Source organism: Anomaloglossus baeobatrachus, chromosome 6, assembly GCF_048569485.1.
Source record: "Anomaloglossus baeobatrachus isolate aAnoBae1 chromosome 6, aAnoBae1.hap1, whole genome shotgun sequence".
Taxonomy (NCBI): Eukaryota; Metazoa; Chordata; class Amphibia; order Anura; family Aromobatidae; genus Anomaloglossus; species Anomaloglossus baeobatrachus.
The window spans coordinates 425,827,061-425,845,999 of NC_134358.1; the positions used below are offsets into that span (position 1 = coordinate 425,827,061).

At 45.3% G+C, this 18,939-nt stretch overlaps 1 protein-coding gene across 4 annotated transcripts in view; it reads right to left on the reverse strand.

Moving 5' to 3' along the window:
* Nucleotides 1-18,939, reverse strand: part of ULK4 (unc-51 like kinase 4) — a 1,163,168-nt gene that overhangs the window by 445,578 nt on the left and 698,651 nt on the right. For all 4 annotated transcript variants that reach the window (XM_075315178.1, XM_075315180.1, XM_075315177.1 and 1 more), the window contains exon 32: nt 5,124-5,229. In XM_075315178.1, coding sequence (XP_075171293.1) covers nt 5,124-5,229 — 106 coding nt within the window. The remainder of the gene's footprint in view (nt 1-5,123; nt 5,230-18,939) is intronic.

The window sequence follows — 18,939 nt, forward strand, 5'->3', positions numbered from 1 at the left end:
ATGCTGCTTTATAAATCTTATACATCTTTTGGGATCCCATACACCAAAAAATGAAAGCTAATATATACTAGAAGCTGGCATGGATTTCTGTTATAATAAATGACAGATTTCTGGCATACATTATAAAAAATGTGTTGTACACCTTTTGCGAAGCCAAACACACTATCTGAAAAGGTAAAAAAATTAGCAAAAAATTGAGAGTATGGTAAATTCCCCCCAATAATGTTTACATTACCTTTTTATTTAAAGAAAGAAAAAAATGTATTCAACAGAAAGTGTGAAAAAATTAATTGTCCCTTCCTCAACTCTATATTTGGCCTATGCCACTTTTAGCAGCAATAACTGCAACGAACGTCTTCTGATAACTGAAGATCAGTTTTATGAATCACCCTTATTTAGAGAATTGCTTCGATGTAACCAAAACCTTCATGCCTTTTCTAGCATAATATCCTTTACAATCAAAGACCTGCTTATGTAACAAATGTTTGAACTTTATATCACAGACCAGAAATTATTTTAGAATTTCTTAATAAAACGTAAAACTTATACTTCTGTCCCCACACCTCACAGTACGACTTTTAGAGAGTGCTCCTTTTTAGGAGAAATTCAGAAGAGACAGACGTTTTGGAAGAGAAGAATCATGACTCGACTGTATCCCACATACAGCTTGGGGTCAAGAAGGTGCCTTCCAACTCGTGCATGAATACTGTCTTCTCTAGTAACTCTTAATGGTAGAGTCATTAATGCTGACCTTTTTTTTTATGTGAGCAAGGTCTTCAGTTTTTGAGATCCATCTTGGCACTTTTATGACTTCCTGGATAAGCTGTCCAGGTGTGGTCATAGGTTGGTCCCTTCTTGGAAGATTCAACATTTTCCAGAGTTTTCTCCATTTGGAGATAACTATTTTCATTGTGGTTTACTAGAATCTGCTTCCAGATGGATATATTTCAATAACTTTCTTTCTTATGCCTTTAAGAATCACCTTTGATTGTGAGATAACCTGCTTCACGTTACTATAACAGTTATGGCAGCAATTAAACCTGATTACGTCTTATCCTAATTAACCCAATTATTAAATAAATCTGGTTGATGTTTTACTAAAATAATTGAACACCATTAGTTTGTTGGGGCTTTTTTTTATACAAAGGGCTAACTGGAGTTGGATAACCTCTTCCTGTATAGCTGGGTTCATTGGTTGCCACCGCATTATGGCTGAGATGCAGTCATGATGTAGCCAAAGTCCATGCTGTTATGAACTGATGCACTTTGCAAATGACTGCAGCTAAATGCGCTTTCAGTGTTAATGGCCACATGGTTATGCAATGAAACTGCAGATCATAGCGAGGTAATTAGCAAAGGAAGATGCTTTTTGTTGTCATTTCATTTGCAAACTGAATTTTTTTCACAGTCTTAGGCCACCTTCATACAATCAGTATTTTACAACTGTATTTGAAAGCCAAAATCAGGAGTGGAACAATCAGAGGAAGTGTATATTAGAAACACGGGCACCACTTTTGCATTTTTCACCCATTCCTGATTTTAACTTACAAATACTGATGTTAAATCCTGACCAAATACTAAACGTGTTAATGTAGTATTACACAAAGGCGCCAATTCGTCAAAGCGTTTCTGCCAGAAGTCTAACAAATAAACAGCTGCACTCAGATGCTAAGGTATACAGACAATGAATCAAGGAACTTGGACATGCATTACTAGTAAGTAGTAAGGAAGTAAATTTAAAAATTGAGACAGAGTATAAAAAAGGCCAGTTTTATGTGAGCCCAGCAGCCAGCATCAAGGCATATCTCTCTTTGCTGATCCCCAACCTAATGATGCATCTATCTGGGCTGAACAGCCTACAATTTTATGGGTGGGCAGGAACCTGCTACTAGGAAATTAAAAATTGCCTTACGTTAATAGGAAGGAGTGCTCAGTCAGAAGGCATGATCCCATAATCCAAAATAAGAAAACTGACAGAACTTCTTAACAGACAAGTGTGAACAGATGCATATTGCACATGAAATAAACTAACAAATAAACATCTGCACTTTTAGACGCTAAGGAAGCCTCTGGAAGTTGCTGAGGTTGTGCTGCTTGCAGCTAAGGTGCTTGGCTACAGCTTTGGAGTCAGAGTTTATCCTTTTTCCTTTTTCGTCACTGTTCCCTTGTCTGTCTTCCTTCCCATGTGTCTTATTACTGTAGTGTTGAAGTCTAATGCACTCACCAGCTTTTGCACTACCCAGGGTGAGTGGAGGGAAAGCTAGGGACTAAGCATGTGGCAGCAGCAGGGGGAATGACCCACTTAGGGACGTTAGGGAGCTTAGGGAGCAGACACAGGTTAATGTAAGGTGCTGACCCATCTCCTCTCTTCCTATCAGAAACACCTTCCTACCCCCTTTCCAGCACCATTTGTGTTGTGCCATGCACTGGGCGATCCCTTGCCGGAGCGTTACAGCCACATCTCCACTGTAAGTATACATTTCTATACATGCAAACGGAAGCCCGAAGCATTATCTACAACAGTAATTTATGTTAAAGGGGTTGTCCACTACTCGGACAACTTCTCAGAGTGTTTGCCCCCATTAAAAGAAGAACCCGTATACTCACCTCCAATGCTGATGTGGTTTTAGAGGCGACGGCACTTGCTTTCCTGGGGTTCACGAAATGTTATGTCACGCAAGCCCTATGCCCAATCAGCGCTGCTTTCAGTGTCCCCAACTTTGGATAAATCAAACATCAAGAGCAAATTAGAACTACAACTGGCCACTCACTTCCTCTCAATGTTCGATATGTCTGAAATCGGAGAGAGCGAAGCCAGCACTGACTGGACACAGGGCTTGCGTGACATAACATTTCATGAACCCCAGGAGAGCGACTACCGAGACTGCTGGAACGGCACCGAAGGTGAGTATGTGTTTTTATATTAATGAGGGCAAGCACTCTGATTGATAAGTGGTTGTCTGAGTAGTGGACAACACCTTTATGTAGCTGAGAATGTACAGAAAAACATCTGTGGTTCAATGTAAAGTGTAATATTGGCTGTAAGCTTCAGAGTATTGCACTATTGTATCTATTGCTGAAAGTAATTAGGTTGGAGTTCACCAGACAGCAGGAAGTGCTGGGATCGGTAGCTTTTCATTGCTTTTCTGTGTTCACATGGAAGCATGCTGCTGATTTGCTCACTGATTGTGAAAACGCACAGTACATGGATGTTTAATGAGGGATTTCAGAAAAATGAAAATAGAATACCTTAAGGTATTGCATGTTCTCATATTCAAAAACTGCCTATTGCAAATCCAATAAGCATTTTGCAGATCAATCTGCTGCAGAAATCCAAAGCTGGCATTTGGATCTCTGCCGTGAATTTGTTGGCAGAGCCTTAATGCCAGGATTAGCCTTAATGTCATTCAATGCGACCAATCTATGTTTTTTCCACTCAGAATACAGCACATGCTGCAGATTTAAAAGTGAGCAATATACTCCGTATTTCACAGAGAGTTTTGCTACTGATTGTGAATAGAGTATTATTATTATTTATTATTATAGTGCCATTTATTCCATGGCGCTTTACATGTGAAAAGGGGTATACATAATAAAAACAAGTACAATATTCATGAACAGTACAAGCCACATACGGGTGCATGAAGAAAGAGGACCCTGACCAAGAGGGCTCATAGTCTACAGAGTATGAAATACTCACTTGGGTTAGATTTAGAATATTAGCAGATAAAATGCGATTTTAGGCACAGAACAGACGCTTAATCCTGTGAACCTAGCCTAATGATTTTACACGGTGTAACACATTGGATTTAAAGAATACTAGCCATCAGGATTCCCGTTATTAAACTGGTGCCAGCACATAACATTCCTCTATATTAGGATCCTAAAGATTCATTCCATGTGCCCTTCCAGCCAGGCATATCGCTAAAATTGATCTGCTCTCCCTGTATGGTAATAAGATACGAATGGTCCAATGGGTATTGGTCATAAGGGTACCACAACTAAGGGTACCACAACGGAGAGTGGTCCCTCCTATTTCTGGTGTCAGGAAATCACAGCGCAGGGCTTCATACTCACTTGCTTAGGTTAATAATGCTGGCTGTGCAGATTCACCTTTTTCCAGCGCTACTGGGGTTAAGTAAATTGTCTAGGCTGTTGAACTCTGAATGAAAGCAATAGCCAGCTGTTATCTATTGCTAATTAGCTTTGCTAAAACGACTTCCCTCCTAGGTCAGGTAATCGCTGCTGATAGTTTCTGCTTAGTTTGCCACTAGAGGAAACCTGTGAGCTGTGGACCAGGAACACTTTCAATGAACATTTGCTGTATAAAAGTGGTGTTGAGTTTTTCCCTTACTCAGGCCTCTTGGTTTTTCTCTCTTGGTCCATTCCTCATTATTACCTCTTGTTATTTGGAGTGCTTTGTATGATTGCTGTTTATTTTACCCTTTTCTGTCTAATCCTCTGTGTGTTTAACCTAGAAATTGACTAGCGTTTCAGCTGCCCTGCTCACTATACAGGGCTGAGTCCAAGGAAAGACAAGGATTGGCGCGTGATCAGCAACTGGATGAATGAGCCCAAATAGGGATGTTAGGGAGTGCATGGATCAGCTTTAGGTGAGTTTAGGAGGTGACCCTGCTTCCCCTTTACCTAGTGCCAGGGCCCACAGTTGTATCATGTGCCCTGTGTGTTGCGGTGCTTGCCAGGGTTTCCCGTATACCTAGAGGAACCTCGGTAGTCAGTGCGTGACAGTATTGAGGACCAACGTTGATGCTTGCTTGTAAGCTCTCTAACCAAGCCACATCAAAAACACAAGGGCCAGTGCACAGCAGACGCCGGGGTTGGTCTGTACACGGCCATCTGACCACTCTATTCTGCTTGCCATACTGAAAGAGGTGTCTATACAGATAATTTTTAGGATTATGCCTGACTACAAGGACACACAAGACTGATAGGCAAGATTTTAATTAGGAAGCACATAACATGCTGGCAGCAGTTCAAAATGGGAAACCAGGGGAGAGATTTCCTTTAAATTACATAATGCAGTGCTGACATAATATAAGAAAAACTTCCCCCCAGAGCACACATATCTCCAAATACATATAAATTATATATGATGTACTTACCCTGCTCATAGAGAAGCTTCATGTTTGTATCTTTTTGAGCAACCAAATTGTATAATAAAGAGATCACGTTCTGAATTACATTTCCGAGCACATTGTCTTGATGTGTCTGCAACAAACAAAGTTCACACAATGAGCACCTCACATTGTCTATGTAGTGGTGTTACTTCTAATTACTGCTACAGTACATAAGAAGCTTCCACGCGGAGCAGAAGATGGTGACTTCACGGCACAGTGTATAATCCCAGCAGCCACATATTTCTGAAATCTGTCTTTTATTAAACAGGAACAGTTTTTCAGATCTGTTCTATACTTGAGGAAGATAAATGATTCTTTTGCTGCCTTCCACCAGTGGGTCTAATTATTTCTGAAGCATGTAAGGAGAGAGATTTATATACAAACACTAACATGACAATATCCTTTATTCATGTCTGAGGACTAGAGTTGAGCGCGGTTCGTGGTTCGTGGTTCTCCAGTTCGCGGCTCGAGTGATTTTGGGGCATGTTCTAGATCGAACTAGAACTCGAGCTTTTTGCAAAAGCTCGGTAGTTCTAGAAACGTTCGAGAACGGTTCTAGCAGCCAAAAAACAGCTAAATCATAGCTTGGTTTCTGCTGTAATAGTGTAAGTCACTCTGTGAATCAAACTATTATCACATTTCAGTGTATAGTGTGCGTGAACAGCGCCTTCAGATCACTGCTGTTTCTATAATGGCGATCGCCATTTTTTTTTTTTTTTTTTCTTGTCTTCCTTCCCTAAGCGCGCGCGTCTTGTGGGGCGGGCCAGCATGTCAGCCAATCCCAGACACACACACAGCTAAGTGGACTTTGAGCCAGAGAAGCAACGGCATGTGTGATAGGATCTGCATGTCACATGTCCCTGCATTATAAAACCGGACATTTTCTTCACGGACGCCATTATCTGCCTTCTGCGTCTTTGGTGTCAGACATCACTGTCGCAGCTCCGTCTTCCTGAGTCCTATAGCCGATACAGCTGTATGCGCTGCATACACAGCGTTAGACAGCTTAGGGAGAGCACTTTATAGCAGTCCTTTTAAGGGCTCCAACCGGCAGGGTCAGAGAGCCATAGGTGACAGGTCCTGCAAACAGCAACAGCGTCTGTGTAGCCCAGGTCAGGGATTTCCTACCTGCATTTCACCATTAGGAGGGAATAGAAAGGCAGGCTTCCATTCCTCTACCCAGAGCACCACAATCCTGCCACTGTACCCTCTTGTCCTCTGCACACTCCAACTGATAACTAAGCCATTATACTAGCAAACACTCAGTGTACCTAGTGGCATCCTATACGTGGCTATTGGACTTTGCTATAGTCCCACTAGTGCAAAGACATTTGCAGAGCGCGTCTGCCTGCATTGCACACTACAACTCATTCTAACCAAGCCATTATACTAGCAAACACTCAGTGTACCTAGTGGCATCCTATACGTGGCTATTGGACTTTGCTATAGTCCCACTAGTGCAAAGACATTTGCAGAGCGCGTCTGCCTGCGTTGCACACTACAACTCATTCTAACCAAGCCATTATACTAGCAAACACTCAGTGTACCTAGTGGCATCCTATACGTGGCTATTGGACTTTGCTATAGTCCCACTAGTGCAAAGACATTTGCAGAGCGCGTCTGCCTGCGTTGCACACTACAACTCATTCTAACCAAGCCATTATACTAGCAAACACTCAGTGTACCTAGTGGCATCCTATACGTGGCTATTGGACTTTGCTATAGTCCCACTAGTGCAAAGACATTTGCAGAGCGCGTCTGCCTGCGTTGCACACTACAACTCATTCTAACCAAGCCATTATACTAGCAAACACTCAGTGTACCTAGTGGCATCCTATACGTGGCTATTGGACTTTGCTATAGTCCCACTAGTGCAAAGACATTTGCAGAGCGCGTCTGCCTGCGTTGCACACTACAACTCATTCTAACCAAGCCATTATACTAGCAAACACTCAGTGTACCTAGTGGCATCCTATACGTGGCTATTGGACTTTGCTATAGTCCCACTAGTGCAAAGACATTTGCAGAGCGCGTCTGCCTGCGTTGCACACTACAACTCATTCTAACCAAGCCATTATACTAGCAAACACTCAGTGTACCTAGTGGCATCCTATACGTGGCTATTGGACTTTGCTATAGTCCCACTAGTGCAAAGACATTTGCAGAGCGCGTCTGCCTGCGTTGCACACTACAACTCATTCTAACCAAGCCATTATACTAGCAAACACTCAGTGTACCTAGTGGCATCCTATACGTGGCTATTGGACTTTGCTATAGTCCCACTAGTGCAAAGACATTTGCAGAGCGCGTCTGCCTGCGTTGCACACTACAACTCATTCTAACCAAGCCATTATACTAGCAAACACTCAGTGTACCTAGTGGCATCCTATACGTGGCTATTGGACTTTGCTATAGTCCCACTAGTGCAAAGACATTTGCAGAGCGCGTCTGCCTGCGTTGCACACTACAACTCATTCTAACCAAGCCATTATACTAGCAAACACTCAGTGTACCTAGTGGCATCCTATACGTGGCTATTGGACTTTGCTATAGTCCCACTAGTGCAAAGACATTTGCAGAGCGCGTCTGCCTGCGTTGCACACTACAACTCATTCTAACCAAGCCATTATACTAGCAAACACTCAGTGTACCTAGTGGCATCCTATACGTGGCTATTGGACTTTGCTATAGTCCCACTAGTGCAAAGACATTTGCAGAGCGCGTCTGCCTGCGTTGCACACTACAACTCATTCTAACCAAGCCATTATACTAGCAAACACTCAGTGTACCTAGTGGCATCCTATACGTGGCTATTGGACTTTGTTATAGTCCCACTAGTGCAAAGACATTTGCAGAGCGCGTCTGCCTGCGTTGCACACTACAACTCATTCTAACCAAGCCATTATACTAGCAAACACTCAGTGTACCTAGTGGCATCCTATACGTGGCTATTGGACTTTGCTATAGTCCCACTAGTGCAAAGACATTTGCAGAGCGCGTCTGCCTGCGTTGCACACTACAACTCATTCTAACCAAGCCATTATACTAGCAAACACTCAGTGTACCTAGTGGCATCCTATACGTGGCTATTGGACTTTGCTATAGTCCCACTAGTGCAAAGACATTTGCAGAGCGCGTCTGCCTGCGTTGCACACTACAACTCATTCTAACCAAGCCATTATACTAGCAAACACTCAGTGTACCTAGTGGCATCCTATACGTGGCTATTGGACTTTGCTATAGTCCCACTAGTGCAAAGACATTTGCAGAGCGCGTCTGCCTGCGTTGCACACTACAACTCATTCTAACCAAGCCATTATACTAGCAAACACTCAGTGTACCTAGTGGCATCCTATACGTGGCTATTGGACTTTGCTATAGTCCCACTAGTGCAAAGACATTTGCAGAGCGCGTCTGCCTGCGTTGCACACTACAACTCATTCTAACCAAGCCATTATACTAGCAAACACTCAGTGTACCTAGTGGCATCCTATACGTGGCTATTGGACTTTGCTATAGTCCCACTAGTGCAAAGACATTTGCAGAGCGCGTCTGCCTGCGTTGCACACTACAACTCATTCTAACCAAGCCATTATACTAGCAAACACTCAGTGTACCTAGTGGCATCCTATACGTGGCTATTGGACTTTGCTATAGTCCCACTAGTGCAAAGACATTTGCAGAGCGCGTCTGCCTGCGTTGCACACTACAACTCATTCTAACCAAGCCATTATACTAGCAAACACTCAGTGTACCTAGTGGCATCCTATACGTGGCTATTGGACTTTGCTATAGTCCCACTAGTGCAAAGACATTTGCAGAGCGCGTCTGCCTGCGTTGCACACTACAACTCATTCTAACCAAGCCATTATACTAGCAAACACTCAGTGTACCTAGTGGCATCCTATACGTGGCTATTGGACTTTGCTATAGTCCCACTAGTGCAAAGACATTTGCAGAGCGCGTCTGCCTGCGTTGCACACTACAACTCATTCTAACCAAGCCATTATACTAGCAAACACTCAGTGTACCTAGTGGCATCCTATACGTGGCTATTGGACTTTGCTATAGTCCCACTAGTGCAAAGACATTTGCAGAGCGCGTCTGCCTGCGTTGCACACTACAACTCATTCTAACCAAGCCATTATACTAGCAAACACTCAGTGTACCTAGTGGCATCCTATACGTGGCTATTGGACTTTGCTATAGTCCCACTAGTGCAAAGACATTTGCAGAGCGCGTCTGCCTGCGTTGCACACTACAACTCATTCTAACCAAGCCATTATACTAGCAAACACTCAGTGTACCTAGTGGCATCCTATACGTGGCTATTGGACTTTGCTATAGTCCCACTAGTGCAAAGACATTTGCAGAGCGCGTCTGCCTGCGTTGCACACTACAACTCATTCTAACCAAGCCATTATACTAGCAAACACTCAGTGTACCTAGTGGCATCCTATACGTGGCTATTGGACTTTGCTATAGTCCCACTAGTGCAAAGACATTTGCAGAGCGCGTCTGCCTGCGTTGCACACTACAACTCATTCTAACCAAGCCATTATACTAGCAAACACTCAGTGTACCTAGTGGCATCCTATACGTGGCTATTGGACTTTGCTATAGTCCCACTAGTGCAAAGACATTTGCAGCACGTCTGCCTGCGTTGCACACTCCAACTAATTATAACTAAGTTGCATTGTCAGGGATATTTATTCTTTATTATTCTGCTGTTAATAAAGCTAGACCACCACTGCAATCTTCACCACCTCTCAATTTTTACTACCACATTTTCAGTCCACAATCTTGTCGCAATCAACATGAGTGGCAAAATGACAGATGCTGGTGGAAAGGGGAAGAGGCGTGGTGGAAAAGGCAAAAAAGGTTTTGTCCGTGGGGAAGGTGGCAAAGCTCCATTATCATCTGCTGAAGATAGACCATCTACCAGCAAAAGTAAGATGTCTACTACTTACCGTGGACAATCCGATGTGCTCCCTTTTTTACGGACACGAACAACAGGAAGAAAGGTAGATGATGGGCAAAAAAGGAAAATGCTTGAATGGATCTCAAGTGGTCCAACAAGTGCCCTCTCAGCCACTTCAAGTACCGCATCCAAAAAACACCAGTCCTCTGAGTTGTCATCCCAATCACACTTGATTTCTCCCAGCTCTGAAGTCTCCATCAGCCCTGCACAGTATGGTGGAACTGAGATGGCTGAGTCTGCAGAGCTGTTCAGTCACACTATAGCCTGGGAATCAGAGGTCTGCTCCCAAGCTACAGTGAGTACAGAACAGGAAATGGTCTGCAGTGATGCCCAGAACCTTTGTGACTCAGATTCAGGCCGTGAGGACCAAGTTTCTGAGCATAATGTTGACCCTTTGTCACAAACTGTAACACCTGTGGTTATAGACAATGAGGAACATACTGATGAAGATGAGACGCAGATACCCGATTGGGATGACAACTTAAATATTCCGTCAGGGCAAGAAGAGGCTCGGTCTGAGGGGGAGGGGAGTGCAAACACAACAATTGATGATGACGTTCTAGATCCCACCTACTGTCAACCCCCAGTCAGGCACTCGAGGAGGTCAACAGAGGTGGTGGAGGAGGATGCAACCGACGACGAAGTTACCTTGCGCCTTCCTGGACAGAGTCGGAGCACTGGTAGCACGTCTACAACTGCATCCTCAGCCACCACTCTGCCTATGAGCATTATTCGGGGTGGATCAACAGGTCGCATGGCCTCTAAGCCTTGCCTAGCCTGGTCCTTTTTTCACATCGAAAAAGATCGCCCAACTCATGTGATATGTAACATTTGTCATGATTCTCTTAGTAGAGGTCAAAAGCTCAGCAGTTTGACAACTTCTTCCATGAATCGTCACATGAATAAATATCATAAGTCCCGGTGGGAAGCTCACCGTGCTGCAATGCGGCCTAGCGGAGCGAACCATCCACCGCCCGCCCCTTCCACTGCATCCGCGCGCTCTTCATCTTCTAGGACTGTGGGGACAGCTGCCACACCTGTTTTTCCACGCAAAACTTCCACCACTGTAACCGCAACAGGCAGTTTGCTTGTAAGGTCGTCAGTTGGTTTGGAAGGGGAAACAAGTGAGTGTGTACAGCTCTCTCAGACATCGATAGCACCAACGTTGGATGAAGGCAACATCATGTCTCCGCCTGCACTTTCCTCACAAACCTGCATTTTTCCAGGGACACCCTACTCAACACCGTCTACACACAGCAGCCAGATCTCTGTCCCTCAGATGTGGTCAAATAAAAGGCCACTTCCTCCGACCCATGACAAAGCTAAGAGGTTGACTCTATCCCTCTGTAAGCTGTTGGCTACCGAAATGCTGCCTTTCCGCCTAGTGGACACACAGGATTTTAGAGACCTTATGTCTGTCGCTGTGCCCCAGTACCAGATGCCTAGTCGCCACTACTTCTCTAAGAAAGGTGTGCCCGCGCTACACCAGCATGTCGCACACAACATCACCGCTTCCTTGAGAAACTCTGTGTGTGAACGGGTGCATTTCACCACCGATACTTGGACCAGTAAGCATGGACAGGGACGTTACATGTCGCTGACTGGGCACTGGGTAACTATGGTGATAGATGGTGAAGGGTCTGCTGCACAAGTCTTGCCGTCCCCACGACTTGTGTGTCAATCCTCTGTCTGTCCAAGTTCCGCCACTGCTTCTGCATCCTCCACCTCATCTGGGTCCTCCACCTCCGCCCCAAGCCTGCCTGGTCAGGCCACCAGCGTTCTCACTGCGCAGAAGGAATCACGCACCCCTCATTACTATGCTGGCAGCAGAGCGCAACGGCATCAGGCGGTCTTTAGCTTGACATGTCTTGGTAATAAGAGTCACACAGCTGAGGAGTTGTGGTCAGCTTTGCGGTCCGAGTTTAATAAATGGTTGTCTCCACTCAAACTGCAGCCTGGTAAGGCCGTGTGCGACAATGCTGCAAACCTGGGTGCGGCACTTCGCCTGGGCAAGGTGACACACGTACCTTGTATGGCTCACGTGTTGAACCTTGTCGTGCAGCAATTTTTAACACACTATCCCGGCCTAGATGGCCTTCTGAACAGGGCACGAAAACTGTCAGCTCACTTCCGCCGTTCAAGCGCCGCAGCAGAGCGACTTGCATCGCTCCAGAAGTCTTTCGGCCTGCCGGTTCATCGCCTGAAATGCGATGTGGCGACACGCTGGAATTCAACTCTCCACATGTTACAGCGACTGTGGCAGCACCGCAGAGCCCTGGTGCAATACGTCATGACGTATAGCCTGGGCCAACGAGATGCAGAGGTGGGGCAGATCACCCTGATGGAGTGGTCTCAGATCAAGGACCTATGCACCCTTCTGCACAGTTTCGACATGGCGACGAATATGTTTAGCGCTGACAATGCCATTATCAGCATGACGATTCCAGTCATTTACATGCTGGAGCACACGCTAAACACTATTCGGAGTCAGGGGGTGGGACAACATGAAGGGGAGGAACTACAGGAGGATTCATATGCGCAAGGGACAACAACATCACCAAGGTCCAGACGTTCATCATCACCAACGCAGCAGGCATGGGACCATGGGGGACAGGGATCGACAAGGGCGCATAGTAGCAGGCGAAATGTTGAGCAAGGTGCAGGAGAACATGAAGAAATGGAGGACGAACTGTCCATGGACATGGAAGACTCAGCGGATGAGGGAGACCTTGGTCAAATTTCAGTTGAAAGAGGTTGGGGTCAGATGTCAGAGGAAGAAAGAACGGGTAGCACCTCTATGCCACAAACACAGCATGGACTTGGTCCGCATGGCTGCGCAAGACACATGAGTGCCTTTTTGTTGCACTACCTCCAACATGACAGTCGTATTGTCAAAATTAGAAGTGATGATGACTACTGGATTGCCACACTATTAGATCCCCGGTACAAGTCCAAATTTTGTGACATAATTCCAGCCATAGAAAGGGACGCACGTATGCAGGAGTATCAGCAGAAGCTGTTACTAGATCTTAGCTCGGCTTTTCCACCAAACAACCGTGCAGGTGCAGGGAGTGAATCTCCCAGTTGTAACTTGACAAACATGGGACGGTCTCGTCATCTTCAACAGTCTACCCGTACCAGTAGGACCTTTTCTGGTGCCGGTAACAGCAATTTTATGGAATCTTTTCATAATTTTTTTAGACCCTCTTTTGCAAGGCCACCAGAGACAACAAGTCTGACACATAGTCAACGGCTGGAGAGGATGATACAGGAGTATCTCCAAATGAACATCGATGCCATGACTGTGCAACTGGAGCCTTGCTCCTTTTGGGCTTCAAACCTACAAAAATGGCCAGAGCTCGCAACTTACGCCTTGGAGATTTTGTCGTGTCCAGCTGCCAGCGTTGTCTCTGAACGTGTATTCAGTGCTGCTGGGTGTGTGCTGACAGATAAGCGCACGCGTCTGTCCAGTGACAATGTGGACAGACTGACGTTCATCAAAATGAACAAGTCATGGATCCAGAAGGAATTTACTACCCCTGTGTCATCCTGGGGAGAGTAAATGCTTGTGGATTTGGAATGTGCTTGATGCAAATCAAAACATCCTGTTTGCAACTAGGGCCCAAGTGCTGCCACTGATGGGGTGGGTGTCTGTGTGGCCCAATTTTTGGAAAAAAGGGAGACTCCGCTTGGAGTAACCCTTGCTTGCTGTGTTTTTAAAAGAAGCCAAGATGAACAGAGCTGGGATCAGGAAAGACTTTGCTACCTACCCCGGTGTCATCCTGTGGACGGCTAAGAATAGCGTATTTTTGAATGTGCTTGATGCAAATCAAAACATCCTGTTTGCAACTAGGGCCCAAGTGCTGCCACTGATGGGGTGGGTGTCTGTGTGGCCCAATTTTTGGAAAAAAGGGAGACTCCGCTTGGAGTAACCCTTGCTTGCTGTGTTTTTAAAAGAAGCCAAGATGAACAGAGCTGGGATCAGGAAAGACTTTGCTACCTACCCCGGTGTCATCCTGGGGACGGCTAAGAATAGCGTATTTTTGAATGTGCTTGATGCAAATCAAAACATCCTGTTTGCAACTAGGGCCCAAGTGCTGCCACTGATGGGGTGGGTGTCTGTGTGGCCCAATTTTTGGAAAAAAGGGAGACTCCGCTTGGAGTAACCCTTGCTTACATTGTTTTTAAAAGAAGCCAAGATGAACAAGTCATGGGTCAGCAAAGACTTTGCTACCTACCCCGGTGTCATCCTGTGGACGGCTAAGAATAGCGTATTTTTGAATGTGCTTGATGCAAATCAAAACATCCTGTTTGCAACTAGGGCCCAAGTGCTGCCACTGATGGGGTGGGTGTCTGTGTGGCCCAATTTTTGGAAAAAAGGGAGACTCCGCTTGGAGTAACCCTTGCTTACATTGTTTTTAAAAGAAGCCAAGATGAACAAGTCATGGGTCAGCAAAGACTTTGCTACCTACCCCGGTGTCATCCTGGGGACGGCTAAGAATAGCGTATTTTTGAATGTGCTTGATGCAAATCAAAACATCCTGTTTGCAACTAGGGCCCAAGTGCTGCCACTGATGGGGTGGGTGTCTGTGTGGCCCAATTTTTGGAAAAAAGGGAGACTCCGCTTGGAGTAACCCTTGCTTGCTGTGTTTTTAAAAGAAGCCAAGATGAACAGAGCTGGGATCAGGAAAGACTTTGCTACCTACCCCGGTGTCATCCTGTGGACGGCTAAGAATAGCGTATTTTTGAATGTGCGTGATGCAAATCAAAACATCCTGTTTGCAACTAGGGCCCAAGTGCTGCCACTGATGGGGTGGGTGTCTGTGTGGCCCAATTTTTGGAAAAAAGGGAGACTCCGCTTGGAGTAACCCTTGCTTACATTGTTTTTAAAAGAAGCCAAGATGAACAAGTCATGGGTCAGCAAAGACTTTGCTACCTACCCCGGTGTCATCCTGGGGACGGCTAAGAATAGCGTATTTTTGAATGTGCTTGATGCAAATCAAAACATCCTGTTTGCAACTAGGGCCCAAGTGCTGCCACTGATGGGGTGGGTGTCTGTGTGGCCCAATTTTTGGAAAAAAGGGAGACTCCGCTTGGAGTAACCCTTGCTTACATTGTTTTTAAAAGAAGCCAAGATGAACAAGTCATGGGTCAGCAAAGACTTTGCTACCTACCCCGGTGTCATCCTGGGGACGGCTAAGAATAGCGTATTTTTGAATGTGCTTGATGCAAATCAAAACATCCTGTTTGCAACTAGGGCCCAAGTGCTGCCACTGATGGGGTGGGTGTCTGTGTGGCCCAATTTTTGGAAAAAAGGGAGACTCCGCTTGGAGTAACCCTTGCTTACATTGTTTTTAAAAGAAGCCAAGATGAACAAGTCATGGGTCAGCAAAGACTTTGCTACCTACCCCGGTGTCATCCTGGGGACGGCTAAGAATAGCGTATTTTTGAATGTGCTTGATGCAAATCAAAACATCCTGTTTGCAACTAGGGCCCAAGTGCTGCCACTGATGGGGTGGGTGTCTGTGTGGCCCAATTTTTGGAAAAAAGGGAGACTCCGCTTGGAGTAACCCTTGCTTACATTGTTTTTAAAAGAAGCCAAGATGAACAAGTCATGGGTCAGCAAAGACTTTGCTACCTACCCCAGTGTCATCCTGGGGACGGCTAAGAATAGCGTATTTTTGAATGTGCTTGATGCAAATCAAAACATCCTGTTTGCAACTAGGGCCCAAGTGCTGCCACTGATGGGGTGGGTGTCTGTGTGGCCCAATTTTTGGAAAAAAGGGAGACTCCGCTTGGAGTAACCCTTGCTTGCTGTGTTTTTAAAAGAAGCCAAGATGAACAGAGCTGGGATCAGGAAAGACTTTGCTACCTACCCCGGTGTCATCCTGTGGATGGCTAAGAATAGCGTATTTTTGAATGTGCTTGATGCAAATCAAAACATCCTGTTTGCAACTAGGGCCCAAGTGCTGCCACTGATGGGGTGGGTGTCTGTGTGGCCCAATTTTTGGAAAAAAGGGAGACTCCGCTTGGAGTAACCCTTGCTTACATTGTTTTTAAAAGAAGCCAAGATGAACAAGTCATGGGTCAGCAAAGACTTTGCTACCTACCCCGGTGTCATCCTGGGGACGGCTAAGAATAGCGTATTTTTGAATGTGCTTGATGCAAATCAAAACATCCTGTTTGCAACTAGGGCCCAAGTGCTGCCACTGATGGGGTGGGTGTCTGTGTGGCCCAATTTTTGGAAAAAAGGGAGACTCCGCTTGGAGTAACCCTTGCTTACATTGTTTTTAAAAGAAGCCAAGATGAACAAGTCATGGGTCAGCAAAGACTTTGCTACCTACCCCGGTGTCATCCTGGGGACGGCTAAGAATAGCGTATTTTTGAATGTGCTTGATGCAAATCAAAACATCCTGTTTGCAACTAGGGCCCAAGTGCTGCCACTGATGGGGTGGGTGTCTGTGTGGCCCAATTTTTGGAAAAAAGGGAGACTCCGCTTGGAGTAACCCTTGCTTGCTGTGTTTTTAAAAGAAGCCAAGATGAACAGAGCTGGGATCAGGAAAGACTTTGCTACCTACCCCGGTGTCATCCTGTGGACGGCTAAGAATAGCGTATTTTTGAATGTGCTTGATGCAAATCAAAACATCCTGTTTGCAACTAGGGCCCAAGTGCTGCCACTGATGGGGTGGGTGTCTGTGTGGCCCAATTTTTGGAAAAAAGGGAGACTCCGCTTGGAGTAACCCTTGCTTGCTGTGTTTTTAAAAGAAGCCAAGATGAACAGAGCTGGGATCAGGAAAGACTTTGCTACCTACCCCGGTGTCATCCTGGGGACGGTTAAGAATAGCGTATTTTTGAATGTGCTTGATGCAAATCTAGCTGTGAAGTGTACAACTGGGGCCCAAGTGCTGCCACTGAAGGGGTGGGTGTGTGTGGGGCCCAATTTTTGGAAAAAAGGGAGACTCCGCTTGGAGTAACCCTTGCTTGCTGTGTTTTTAAAAGAAGCCAAGATGAACAGAGCTGGGATCAGGAAAGACTTTGCTACCTACCCCGGTGTCATCCTGGGGACGGATAAGAATGGCGTATTTTTGAATGTGCTTGATGCAAATCTAGCTGTGAAGTGTACAACTGGGGCACAACTGCTGCCACTGAAGGGGTGGGTGTGTGGGGCCCAATTTTTGGAAAAAAGGGAGACTCCGCTTGGAGTCACCTTGCGGTGTTTTACATGACTTTAGAAGGGCGTGCCATGCCTATATCTGTGTGTCCTCCTCTTTTTCCTTGTCCAGCTGTTTTGTTTTCGCATGAGTACATGTCCTTGTCACTTTCCCATGTGTTTGTGTTGTGTTGTGAGTTGTTTGTCACCTTTTGGACACCTTTGAGGGTGTTTTCTAGGTGTTTTACTGTGTTTGTGATTGCCTGCCATTGTTTCCTATGGGCTCGAGTTCGGTTCGTCGAACGTTCGACGAGCCGAACTCGAGCCAGACCCCCCGTTCGGCGAACCGCCTCGAGCCGAACCGGGACCGGTTCGCTCATCTCTACTGAGGACCACATAAATGAAACAAAAAAAAAGTATTAAAACCAGTCTATATAAAAAAAAAACAAAAGACAAAGCTAATAAGACACACCAGCTATTGTCCTGATAAATGATAGATGAAAATGTGTGTGCAGAGACCTCAGACAATATCATTAATTTGTCACTCAAGACAAATGCATTGTCCAATTCATAATATGCTATGCAACATAAATTTAACGTGTAGCCGTTTTACACTAGAAGGCATACACGGAACGTATAGTAAACATTACTGGTGTTATGAACATTTCTGCTGTTTTTCTGCTGTGGATTTCATTACAGCGTTTCCTCTGTGGACTTCATTGTAGAAATGTTGCTGTTAAAGACAAACTATCGTCATGCTTTAGCATGTAAAAGTAAAGGTATGGGCATAATAGCTCTGTTAGTCAGATTCAATACATACATTCAGTGAATTAATTAACATCCTCATTGTTTAATCAGCCCTTGAACTCTGAATTTTGTAAGCTTTTGCTGCACTGGGGCGGGACTGTGGGTAGGCTCTTCAACTCTGCTTCGGCTCCTCCGCCTGACTCTGGTGTTCTTCCGCTCTGCCTTGGCTCCTCCGCCTGCCTCTGGTGTTCTTCCACTCTGCCTCGGCCCGTCCACCTGCCTCTAGTGTTCTTCCGCTCTGCCTCAGCCTCTCCGCCTGCCTCTGTTGTCTTTCTATTTGCGCTCAATGATGAGCTAATATCTCAATCTGCACATGTACCACCGCGGCTACAATTTATTAGAACATCACCGGGAGATCAATCTTTACATGTGGCTAGGATGGTGGTGGTGTGAACTGTAAAACAGGAGGAAGATACAGACAGCGGAAGCAGGTGAAGGGACCAGGGCAGGGCCGAAAGTCCTTCTCACAGACCCACCCCAACGCACCGAAGGCTTATCAGACCCAAATTTCAAATGCTGATTACATAACAACCAGACTGCGGATTTCTTCACTGAAGGTATCTATTCAGTCAGTATAACAGCACCATTATGGCCATACCTTTTCTTTAATGTGCATAATTGTGATAACAGGTTCTCTTTAATCCACAATTTGTACCCAATTTTAAATCCGTGGTAATATCTCTAGCATTCTAGCATAAATTAATATTCTGCAGATTTCAAATCTGCAAAGCCAGTCGACTTTCGCAGTGGTTGCATGACATTTACCAACATTTCATACACACAGCTGCCCCTGGAAAAACTAAAGTATGTGCAGTTTGTGGAAGGCACTCAATGACCATTCACCAAAGAATAATCTGTGTTAC